General features: G+C 37.7%; 1 protein-coding gene across 1 annotated transcript in view; it reads left to right on the top strand.

Moving 5' to 3' along the window:
- Positions 1–11,665, top strand: part of CLMN (calmin) — a 73,432-nt gene extending 61,767 nt beyond the window's left edge. Inside the window, exons 9-13 of the mRNA XM_041476350.1 lie at positions 855–2,168; positions 3,289–3,467; positions 4,686–4,749; positions 5,769–5,830; positions 7,335–11,665. Coding sequence (XP_041332284.1) covers positions 855–2,168; positions 3,289–3,467; positions 4,686–4,749; positions 5,769–5,830; positions 7,335–7,488 — 1,773 coding nt within the window. The 3' untranslated portion in view covers positions 7,489–11,665. The remainder of the gene's footprint in view (positions 1–854; positions 2,169–3,288; positions 3,468–4,685; positions 4,750–5,768; positions 5,831–7,334) is intronic.
- Positions 11,666–13,142: the final 1,477 nt, after the last annotated feature.

Raw genomic sequence — 13,142 nt, 5'->3', positions numbered from 1 at the left:
TCAAATTTAATTTTTACTTCTATCTTCTCAAGTTTGAGGGCCATGATCAGTCTTAGTTTGGCATGTATGAAACACAAGACATCAAAAGCTGAATCTTGTCAATACAACAGTAAAAAGCACTCATTATAAATATGAAATAAACTGCAGTTTAAGTGACTGGGACTTTGATCCAAAAATAAAGAATTGAGGATTAAGCAAGGGTTGACAGTGTCAAGAACTGGCAAAGGCCTTTTGGAGAAAAAGGCATTTTCTCTCATTTCTTTACTGAAGGTTGCAGTTGGCATATATTTTGTAATTGACAAAATTGGTAGGCATTAGTAAAGTAATTGGAATTAAAATTATTATAGTAATCTAATAATTATTATCAGATTAGATGAGCAATAAGACTGGTTGACATTAAGACTTGTTGACATTTTTATAAACTAAGCTAAAAACGGCCTTTCTTTTAATAGAGTCTATTGCAAGGAAATAATCTGGTATATCAATATATTTCACAGTGGATTTATTGCAGCTGTTAGATTTATGTTATTCCCAGGGTTTAGGATTGTGTCAAAAAGCCAAGTCAGTTGTCTCCACAGGTGCAGCAGGGAGAAATAAATACAATAACTATTGAGGAGTAGGCTTGTCTGCATTCTGATCTTCCTGTACAACTGCCTTCTTGACACTGAGCTTTGTTCAAGGCACTTGACTTGCCAAATTATTTTTCCTACTTTGAAAATAAGTGAATCATTAATTGGCCATTCATAAGGTAATGGACTGAAAGGCTAGGTATTTATTTTTTCAGTTGTGTTTGAGAAACGTAAAATGGTATCTGACCAAGGATTTGTCTTCTAATGGTGCGTCATAACTTACAGGAAGACTTTACAGATCCTGACAAGGAGCTTCCAATTGAGTCCACATATGTCCACATCAAAGACACACCGTCAGAGAAGGAAGGCAAAATCTTGATTTTAAGTGAAAATGAAGAAAACATGTATACTGTTAATCATGAGAGGAGTCATCCTGCTCCTCCAAAGGTCCATATTCATGATATCCCTGAGAGAATCCCATCAGAAACCACTTCTGAAAATTGTAATGGAAAACTGAGTCGAGTGTTAGGTGATGTACAGGGAACATCTGAAGAGGAGCCTCAAAGGCCTACTTCACTGAAAATTACAGGACCTGTCAGTTTTGAATCCAATTCCTCTTGGGAGGTTCAAAATGATAAATTCATGTCAGGTGAAGAGAGCATCTCAGATGATCCACTGAAACAAAATGATGAGCTTTCTCCAGCTGTTCTGACAGATCAGAAAGATTCTGTTGACTCTTTTGAAGAATACTCTGAAGAATTAACTAAGGAAACCCCTACTGAATATGACAATGAAACCAAGAGCCTTTCAGCCAATACTTCTTCTTTGAGTCCATTATCCTGGACTTCAGGTATACTTACAGATGATTCTATTAATAAAGTTGAAGAGAGCAAACCCCAGTCTTCAATTCTTTTACCAGAAGATACATCAAAACAAGAAGATACGCAGAAGTACGTTCTCCACCTTCTAAATGAAGAAATTCAGACGCTTCCACAAGATGAACATACAAAGGAATCTCCTGTCCTTGAGACAACAGAAACGAACCCTTGTTCACTGAATGGTTCTAATCTCAAAAGCCAAGAACTATCTACACAGCATGAAACATCTGATGACTCTCTCTCAGATATACCTAAAACTCCAGAGGACCTGGACAGCTGTGACGAAGTTGAATCTGCAGCTGAAGTGCTACCCAGTTCTTCAAAAGTATCTGTGATACCCCATGATCTCTTTTATTATCCACATTATAATGTTCCCATATCAGCAGTTCTGAACGCTTACCTTGAGCCTTGTATCGAAGGTTATGATACAGGAAATGGAAAAGCTTCTTCTGAAACAGTAACAGATGTTTTACATGACAAGAACTTAGCAGAACAGGACCACAAGGAAGATGCTCCAGAGCCAGACTTGGAGAATAAGCTAGGTACCCCTCCATCAGAAACAGATACTGAGAACAGCGAGGAGGAAACTACAAAAACAAGCAGTCATGTGAATTCTTCCGATGAAAAAGAAGTGCCATTACTAGTAGAAGAGTTAGAAATAGAAGAAGATGGCGATAAGGCCACCAACCATGAAGATTCCACTATTCCACAACATCCTGAGGTATTTTATTTTATTACCAGCATTTCTTTGTGTATATGTGTGGACTTAGCATCAGATCCCAGTGGTTTTCATTTGCTTTCATTTTGCAGTGTTTGGGAGAAATACTTAAAATGTACTTGGTTTCCTGTTCCATTACACTGTTTGCCACAGCCCCCTACTGGAATGAATGGAATTGCAGATCCCTGAGAAGATCTGACATTATAAGAGAAAATACGTCCTAATAGTAATGGCACTGCAAAAATGTGAATTTATATTATGTTTTTAAATAATTTGAGGCTTCTGTAATCCCTAAGCATGAAAGATTACCTTAAAGTACAGCAAAAATGTGCCTTTTTATTATGTTTTAAAATAGTTAAGAGGTTTCAGTATAATCCTTAGGCAAAACAGATTACCAGAAAGGGTATTTCTAATAATCTGTAATGAGAGTAACAGAAATTAGTATTGCTTCTAAAGAAAGGATACAGGCAGTGATAATTTTGTCTCAATCCAAGTAAGTTTGCCTATAAAAACTTAGAAAAACAATTTGAGTAGGATAGGTTACATAAGTGAAATGAAGGCTTCTGTGCACTGGAGGAGAAAGAAATGGGTACTTTGAGGGTATTTGGTTTAGGCAGTTTGCTTCTGCATCTCTTCTTGCAGACACCAGTTTTGAAGTGCCTTACGTGTTTTCCAGCACAGTAATTTCTGACAGCGTTTTTCAGGAATGAGTGTCCATTTAATGCTGCTCTACATGTTGCTTAGACATGTTGCTTGAACATGTTTTGGTCCTGACTCTGACTACAGAAATGAAGTCAGTTTGCTGTTAACTTGAAGGGCTAATTGGGGGTAGATTTAAAAAAAGTCTAGTGGATTGCTTCAAAGAGCCATGTCATGTCATGACTTCTTAATAGAAAGATCTGACTTTCCAACTGTATGTATGTATGTATATATGTTGAACTGATGATTCTGTGTATCACAAAAGATTTTCAAGAAATTAATTGCTTTTTTATTCTCTTCAGTGAGACTTTCAGTCTCATATTATCTGCAGTTGAGTGTCTGAGTAGGCTGCACCACTAAGATATTTGGAAGGGTGGGGAATCAGTCATGTTGCCTAAAGCAAAACACTTCCTAATTTCAACAGGCCATAGTAGAAAATCTAGAGGATTTACCAATAGCCATAAAGGCGCCAGAAGAAAATAGTAATACAGAGGAGGAAGAGAAAGATATGATTGAAGAAGCTTTGCAGATCTCAGAAGTTGCCACTACTACTCTATCACAAGATGACCTGGAAGAAAATGCTGAATTCCAGGAATTTACCAGGTATTCCACATTAACTTGGTCTTAAATACACGTAAGTGGTCTTTTGAAATTGCCCTGTCCATTGGATGTTTGTTGTAGTCTTGTTTTAGAAAGAAGTATTAAGATTCATTGGCTTCTTCCTGTGTTTCTCTTAAATATGTTGAGTGATTCAGTGGGACTTGATTTGACTGTGCTACAAAATTTGCCACACAAAACCCAAGTGGAAGCCCAGTGCACTTTGAACATGGAAGTGTTATAATTGCTTTCCTAACAGAGAGAGTATTTTGTAATGTAGATGAAATGATCCATGTGCATTATGACACTGTGTGAAAGCATAACACTGATTGATTTCAGAAGATACTTTTTGGTAGCTTTTTTCTGTTTATAAACAAGTAAATGAGGTGTTGGAGAGAAAATAAGATGAAGAACTCATGGGTCAAGGTAAAGGCATTTTAATGAGAAGGCAAAGGCCATGTGTGGAAGCAAATTAGAAGAAGACCAAAAAAAATTATTTATTCTCTACTTCCCATCAGCACAGCAGTGTCCAGCCACTTCCTGGGAAGCAGGGTGTAGTGACTGCTTCAGAAGACAGATACAAGAACAAGTGTGTGGGGGGGTGTCACTGCTCTTTGGTCAGTTTGGGTCAGCTCTCCTGGCTGGGTCCCCTCCAAGCCTCTTGCCCAGCCCTAGCCCACTGCTCTTGGGAAATTTAACTGCCGCCCAGGCAGACCCAGTACAGAGACACTCAGCTAATTTTGCTTCATTTACTTCTGGTTTTTCTTATGTTCTAATTTATTCTTAGGTAATCTATTTTAGTGGGACATGAACTGTAATTTGTTGATTATTATTATTATCACTGGAGCACTCTAATGAATTTGAGAGTTTGCTTAGAAAAACCTGTTGTCCACTTCAAGCTTACTGTTCCCTGTTAGTTCATTTTTTTATATCAAAGGCCATAAAACTTGGGTATACTCTCAGTTAAATGTCACTGATGTCAAAGGTGCAAAAATGCTCTCAGATACAATTTTTCAGAAAAGATTCCTTTTTGAGAATATGAATTTTTATTGTGGGTCAGATTTTTCCCAAAGCCATTTTTATCATGTTACTGATAAATTCCAGCCCATATTCTAATACATGCAGCAATGCATATTTGTGGTTTTGTGTAGCTTAAACCTGTCACGTCCATTTGCAGTGTCTCTTTTAACTATATGAATTTAAAAACTTTGCTTTTACATACAGAAGCAATGACAGTGATGCCAACATTCATCTCCGAAAAAGGTTTTCTCGTAATGCTTCTGAGGAGGTAAGTGTGGACATTTATTTATTGCTATTTCTCTGGTTCTCTCAAACTCCAGAAGATCACACACTGTAAAAAGGCCTCTAACAGTATGAAAGTCTTGTGACTTCTAATAATTTTAGTGCTAAAACCAGGCATAGTTGCAAAGTTTTACTGAACTCTCCTAAAAACATACTAAACTTTACTGAACCTTAAGCAAATTCACAAAGGAGTACGTAATACTACAGTTAAATCTGCTGTAACTTGAAATCTTACTTCATCATACCTGTATAGCTGCAGCATCTTGCTTGTTTGAAGCTGCTTTTATTTGCTGCCCCAGTTTCTTTTAGTTTTTGCATTCTCTGTATAATGTTGGCGCCCTGGTCTCAACCCTGCAAAAATGCTGGGTTTCTCCTGAAGAGCACTGTTTCTGAAAAACTGGGCTCTGTCCCTTTTCCTCACAGTAGCAGTGTATTATATTATCAGTAACAACAACTAATCCTAAAAGAATCTTAGTTGTAACGTGAAACTGCATCCCTAATGACAGAAGTGATTCACACTGGCTTCTTGAAAGCACACAATACAGCTGAGGTCTGGATTTTTAAAGTCAGAAGGAAGGGACAGCATCAGCAATCTGGGCATGCTGAGCAAGGACAGGAATATGGCCTTTTTCAACACAAAAATAAAATTCTGACCATCTTGGAGTTTCTAAAAAAATGCTGCCACCAGTGAAAGGAAGGTTTCACACAGATGCTTTAGTTTTGCAATACTGTCAGAGTTACTAGAAAGACATATGAACAAGGGAAATTTTATTCAACTGATGAAAGCAGTTGAAAGCAAAAAAATCTTATTTCACAACTTTTTTCCTTTTCTGTGTGTGCACCAGACTGCACTGCTGGATGTGCTGATGGAAAATATGTTTATAAGCACACTTTCATTTTATTTGAGCAAACATTAGATAGAATTTGCATAAAATACACAATTACCACCTTTGTGAGATGCTGAATTTTATTTTTGTTAATTAATCTATTCCTGGTTTGTTTAAGGAAACTTATGGTGTAAACGAGCCGAAGAGGACAGATATGGGTGAAAGTCCATTAATCATCGGGTGAGTGTTTCTTATTCAGACTGACTTTTGCAAGGAAGCCATAACTCCATGGGACTACTAGCAGTGATACAAAGGGGGCTGGAAATTAATTATAATGGTGGCAACTGTCTTCTGTAATGGGTCAGAGTCCACATTTCCCATAGGTGTGAGGTGCAAAATTTCCTTATTGCTCAATCTGTCCCTTGACTAAAATGCTTTTGATTGCCTTGAAAGATTCAGCTGTCTAAAAAAGATTCTGAGCATTTTCCCCACATGTTGGATATCTCAGGCTGAGAGAGGAGTGGGAGAACTTAAAATGTTAGGCCCTCTGGCAGCGATGACTCTTTCCAGGTTTGGAAGACTGTCAAAACAATGTTTAGAGAGATCAGTGCCAGGGAAAGCCAATTTCTTCAGTGGAGGGCTGGCCTCTGTTAGAGCATCTATGGGTTTTGGCAGTTTGTATGTGTGTTTAGACTTAGAGTGACTGGTCATAAACACATGCATCCCTTTGGTATTAGGGTCTAAATATCTTTAAGAAACAAGGATCACTTTAGGTTTTGCCTCTTAGCTGATACTGAATAGTACCTCTTAGAACTTCTAGGTAAAATGGTTGTTATATTTAGATGCAGAAAATACACAAAATATTATCAGGATCCACTGGGCTCTTTTTCTCTGTTAAAAAAAAAAAAAATTACACAAAGAGCTGTTACAGTTGTGTCAGTTGTACAATTTGCTGATATTAAGTGAATGTCATGTAATATTCAGGTATATATCCAGTAGGAGGCCCCAAGCAGAAAACCACCATTTTTCTACGAAAGTAGATTAAAAACAGTTTACCGGAGCATTTTTCTTAAAGTACTAGAAAATTATAAAGTGATTGTACCATTTTGTGCCTTTTTAAATAAGACCTTTCATTGTCTTTGTAAGAGCTCAGCAGTGCTGGCAGAATCCATCAGCCTTTGCCCTTATGAACCACAGCTGGAAATTTGTGAAGCTGAAATTTTGGAGTTGTCCTGCAAACCCCCAACTGCTAGTTGGTTTCTTGGTTGGAAGCCTTGGGCTTTTTCTGTCTAATATTCTAGTGACTAGCATGAGGGGCTCTGAAAGTAGAAGAATGGGGGAAAGTATATCAAGTCAGATCCAGTGTATAAGCAAAACTGTGGAAGTGTGAGATGCGTTTCCCGGTGCTATGTTTACTGTTCTGAAAATAAAAGGGCATCTTTTTGACAGGTGGAAATCTCCCTATATCAGAGGGCTGTGCTGTAATGGCACTTACTTAAACTACCTGAGAAATTGTCTGAGTTTTCAGAAGATTGAGTCTTACTTATGTTGACTCTGGAAGGAACACACTGCTAAAGCCCAGTATGCCCCTCCTAGTCCAGCTGGGGCCCTCCAACTGACTAGACTGAAAAGGTTCATTAAACTGCTGTCTTTTAGACCACCCCCTGATCTTCACAGTAATTATTAACACTGAAGGTTTCTTCTTCTTTTCCTTGCCTCTTACTGAATTCTCTTCTATTTTCAGGAAGAAAAAGGACTTGGAAGCAAGCGAGACTCCAGCACCAACTCATGAGATAACCATTTTTGAGCAGCCAGAGCTATTCTACTTCGTCATTTTCTTTTGGGTACTGGTCTACTGCCTTTTACTCCTTCCACAGCTTCTTAGCAACAAAGTTTGATCTGTGTGAGGTGTGGAAAATAAAGGGATGGTGGCTGGATTGCTTTGTGTATCTGCATATGAATATGTTTCTTCAGGTGAAGCACAAACAGAAATCCAGGACCTGGTATTTATGTTTATTATCAGGTTGTCTTCAATTCCGCTACTGTTGTGCTATGACAGTGTCAAAGCACGTTTTATATTATGGTAATTGTGTAAATATATATAAAAATGATCAGATTTAGTAGATGCGATTTTGTACATTTGTGCCTTGCTTTATAAGATGCTAAATAAAAACAGATAATTATCAGTAGAAGTATGAACAATTCAGAGCTCTAGTCTTCAAAAATTATTCTTCTGGCTTCACTTTCTTATGTAGAGCCTGATAGCTGTGGAAGAGGGATGGTGTTGACTTACCTCCGGATCTGACCACCTGCAAGGGCAAGGCTAGAAATGGTTCTTCACATTTTCCATTTCAAAGAGTTAGAGGCAGAGCTACAGGTAGTGAAACACACATCAGGAACTGATTACAGTTCCAGCAAAAAATACAGTGGAGCAACAAAATCAGGTTGAGGGTTTATTGGGGTAGGGAAGTTTGATTTTTTAAGATTTAAAGTAATTTTTATCCTTCACCTTTTGGGATATTTGATTTGCAGGAAAAATTGGGTATGAAGAAGTGTGAAGAACATATATGCTAGCTGCTTCTTAGTAGACTTTATATGGGAAATCTCAGGCCAGAAACTAAAGTTTTTTAAAAGTACCTCAGTGCTTCTGAGTCTGCTTTTGCTTCAATTTATTTGCTGCTTTTATTAACAAATCGCATAAAGATTTCTCTCTTTTGCAGATACGAAAAATAAAAGGTAATCAGCTTTGCTGAGGCTACTGTTAAGGCACTAGGGCGTGGTAAAAGAATTAGAAATATCTTTTAAGTGTCCAATTGAGAAAGAAATGATAGATGTAAAACTAAATACAGAAAAATGCTGACAACAAGTATTGACTTCCTAGTGTGACTGAAGAGATTCCTGTGGCTTATCCATGGGCACAGTTGAGCTACTTCTGCCTCTTGTATTTTTTGTCCACATCAATGATCACTTTAGGATATTTCATATAGGATTTTCGCCTGTGCTTTGTAGGACAAAAGAGAAGTCTTCAATTTCATAGCAGTAACTTCTCTCCATGTGACTATTAGTGAAGTCACTACTTCTCATTGGTACATTTTTAGTTTCACGCTGTGCTTTATGAGACTACATCACATTGCTGCTTTTATCTGAAAATTCAGAAGGTTGACTGCAATGCACTTCCTAAAATGAAGGGTTTTATAATTTTACAGTGAGTGAAGATTAAATAAAATAGCTATACATTTTACCTATTTTGTTGTAGCATAAGGTGTATCCCTAGCCTGGCTAAGTTTTCAGATGAACTAATCACACCTGGGGTCAAGATACATCAAAATATACAGCAATTTCTTTGCAGGTATTTAAAATCTGTCTGTAGTCATGTTATCTGCTGGGGCAATCCTAACCATCCGTCACACTTCATTCTTCTTCATAAGCTTTTTGTTCCCCTGAGATTTTCTCCTGAGCTGCAGTTAGAATTCAGTAGAAGTAAGGAATGACAAGAGATCTTAAACATCGAAGATAAAATTCTGAACACCTTTCAACAAAGCTGAAATCTTTCTTATTCTGTCCTGCCACTGTTGACTAGAGCTGGATTCACCCCGTGAACCTACAAATAAGATCAACTGTTCTTGAGGAAGAGATCCAAATGTCCCAACCTAATTTGGTTTAAATCAGCTTAAGTAAAAAAAAAAACAAAAACCAAAAAAACCATTTCTTTCATCTTGTTCACGAAAGCAGTCAAGATTTTGAGTCAGCTGATTTTGAGATCCATGAACTTGTTTGTGCTTGTTGTAGAAGACAGTGATACTTTCTTCCAAAAGAAAATCTATATAAGAATTTTTTGAAGGTGCTTTCTGGAAGTAGACTAAAATAGAAAGTTGAAGGGTTAGTGCTTTGTCCTGAAAGAATAAAACTTAGTACAAGAAACATATTATGCTTATCCTGAAAACCAGGGAATATGAGGCTGGGATACAGCATCTATTTAATAGCTGCAAGCAGCAGTGTACTACACTAGTTTGGAGCAAAATGTTGACAGTTTTCATTATGTTCCATTCTTCATAGGCTTCTTTGGTTTCTGATAACTTTTTCTGACCCTTTGTATCTTTACTCTGGTTCTTCCATGTTTATTAATCTTCAGCAGAGGATATTTGGAGTTGGATTACACTCTCTTTATAGGGCTTTACAGCTATCAAAGTTCAATCAAGTATGCTCCCTCCCTTCTGCTTTCCTTCTTCCTAAGAAAATTAATCAGGATGAGGAGCTCTTTGGATGTCTTGGCTAAGCAACTGACATCCATGAAGAATGGAAAGGTGAATGGGAACGCAGTGATACCAGAAATGCCATTACCCAGTATTTTTGTTCAAGGAGGAGAAAACTCAAGGTTTTCTTTGTTAACCTGCCACTGATGAACAGTGACTGATACATTGCAATGAGCAGTTTAAATGTCAAACAGCATCCCACAATTGTATTGATCATCTCCGCCAGTGATTCAATTGATGTACACTTTCCAGCCTATCCCACTGAGAGACAGAGACTGTGTCTTCCATCCAAAATAGATGAAAAAAAATACTAAACCATTCCATGATACTTGGTATTACATTGCTTTCAATTTTTGGGTTTGTTTTATTGTGGGTGTGCTGTAACAGAAGTAGTGTACCTTACCCAGCCATTCCATAGATGAGAAGATCCAGGGTGAAACAGTTAGAGTGATTGTATTGGTCAACTGTGCTTAGAAAAACTGAACTCTTCAAGAGTTTTGCCTTTACCTCAAACTGTAAACACTGACATCTGCATAAGCAAGAGGTTCCCCCAGTTAAACTGACTTGTGAGCCTGCATCTCTTCTTCCACAGTGCAAGATCAAATTCCTAAATGCAGGGGCCCTGTTCTGAAAACACTGCTTGGTTTTGGGGTTTGTGGCCTATCCTGAGCTACTGCCTATAAGCCTGATAATGAAACATTTATTATGGCAAAGCCTATTTTAACTTGCTGCCCAGAGGACTGGCTGGTTTAAACCCTGGTGGGCAATTCATTGTCTACCCATTTTCCAACAGATATGTGCACTGTCTGAATACAGAAGTTTTTGCTGAACTTTTGCCTGGGTTGAAGAATGCTAAGCTTGAACTGACCACTTATGGTATATGGATTTGGCATCTGAATTCAGATACACAGAGGTACTGATCTATTAAGACTCTAAAACCTGCTGCTTTTGAGCAAATGCGGGTAGCAGAGCGTTGTGAAGTGCGAGTGTCAGGAAGTGCCTTGAGGATCACTGGATAAAGGATGTTGGGTGTTCACAGAAGTAGCATTAAAGACTGAGTGGCAACTGTAATAGGATGGTTCAATGTCATTGTAGTCATGGAACTTAACTGCAGTGTTTCATCGTGATTTTATAGAAAGTGCAAGGAAAGATACACCATTAAAGACTGAACCCCACTAAACATTTATGGGGCAGATGACTTAGAGTTGAAGAAGTGAGTTAAACAGTCACATAATCTACAAACTGACCAGAATATAGCTTTTGCCAAATTGTAGGAAATTATCAGTGCAAATGCAGGGCAAACACAGACTACAGTAAAAAAAATGACAATCAATTTTCAATGCCATGAATATTTTTGAGAGATTGAGCTCTAAAATGTATTTTTATTGAGTTTCTAGATTGTAATGAATGTGTCTACAGAATTTTATGCAAAGCTTGAGAGTTCAGCTGTTTTAAAATGATTTTTTTTATATAGCAGTGATTATTTTATCTATATATTTAATAGAATTGTAAAACCATTTTAAGAGTACCTGTAAAATTCTATGTATGTGATATAATTATTTATTAATTATGACTCATGAGAATGAACATTAAGCTATGCATTGGTTGTGTCATCCATTTGAAAACTGGAAACTGCAAATAGGAGAAGAGCTTTTAATGAACAGCAGATCTGAAAAGCAGGGGAAATGATTGCATACATTTGTGTGATTCTTAAAGCTGCATAGCAATATGTCATTTTGTGATGTTAAACTTTCAGCTAAAGTTGCAAAATATACTGAGTGATTGAGCTACTTTCTTCCATTAAAACTTCCTGAGGCTGAAATTTCTACATGTTGATATTTGGCGTCTAAACACACTTAAATCCCATACATTTTCTGGACACTCTCAGTTTACTCCTGTTCAATATGACTGTAACTTCTTTATTCAAGTAGTGCTCCACTGAGTTTACAAGGGTACTATGCCATAAACCAGTGGGGGTTTTTAGGGTTCTCTACACTAATCCTCAAAGAATTCGAGCTTTAGGAGATTAATTTGGCCAGTGTATGTGGAATCACATTCAGCCATCCTAACACAATAATAATTATAACTGTGCATTATCACTTATGCTAGCTTTAAATACTTGGGAGTCCCTTCTTGCCAAGCACAAACGTGAATGCATCCAGTGATGTGTTCAGTTCCTCTACTTCTGTGGAAGTGAGTGCAACACATCTGTGTGCTAAGCACACACTACAAGATCTGGCCCTGAGGGCACTTAAATCAACATCAACTACATAGGCCGGGAAGTCGCTGAAGCCTATGCAATGCCCATGCAAATCCAATGTACACCAACCATACACCACTCACTTCAGTCACCTCCATTTTATACAGAGCATTTGTTTACCTAAACTCTGCAGAATCAACCCTCCAAAGAGAGGAATTTAACATCTACTTCCATCTTCAATCAAGAGAACAGCAGCAGGGAACAAATAACTGGAAAACAAGGATGAGGTTTCAGGCTGGGGTATGGCAATGGAAGTTCCCAAACTGCTACAGCTGAAAGCTCATACCCTGAAAATCGGTTGCCTGCTGTTTCCATTGAGCTAATAGGCAGATCTGAATGGAGGTAAAAACCCCAAAATCCTTTGTATTTCTGCATTGTGCAGGTTTTTGTCAGGTAAATAACTTCCCCTGGTACACCACAGATAACACTATTTTACAGCTGCCCGACCTACCATTGTTCATGTTCCAAGTTTGTATGTAAACAGGACATACAATATGGCTTGTCCCCACCCATACTAGCCTAAGATTATTAAGCCATTCATGCAGGAGAATGGGATACATGCACATTAAATTATATGGAAAAGTCCTGTTCTCTGTGGAGTAGCTCACTTGCTCTGTCCACAGCTTCACACAACTCCAGAGCTCACAAAGGGTGAAAAATTAATCCTTTTTTTTTCCAAGTGCTGTAGTCATTTCAGAGTTTTCTTAACTGAAATTGTGAAACATCAAAGTATTTCTCTCCTCCACTAAATGTAAGACATGGAAAACCTCTTTCCACTTCAGTGGCACATTTAACAATTCCTTTCCAAGCAGCTGCTACTGCTGATTCTGGAAAATGAGACCCATGTTATTTCTCCCCATAGTGGAGAGAAATGTCTTAAGTTTGTGTCTCTGGAACATAAAATTGGCCCCTGAGTGATTAACATATTTTTTCTTCATGAAAAGGTTAGAAGGACCAATAAAAATGATTTTACCTTAGTAAGAAATACTAAAACCTACCATTCCAAGAAAGGTTAGTTCCTGGTCATCACTGCTGTGTT

The sequence above is a fragment of the Pyrgilauda ruficollis genome, unplaced genomic scaffold, assembly GCF_017590135.1.
Source record: "Pyrgilauda ruficollis isolate IOZ18807 unplaced genomic scaffold, ASM1759013v1 scaffold38, whole genome shotgun sequence".
Taxonomy (NCBI): domain Eukaryota; kingdom Metazoa; phylum Chordata; class Aves; order Passeriformes; family Passeridae; genus Pyrgilauda; species Pyrgilauda ruficollis.
Note: the sequence above shows the minus strand (reverse complement) of the source record. Positions and strands in the feature narration are given on the sequence as shown.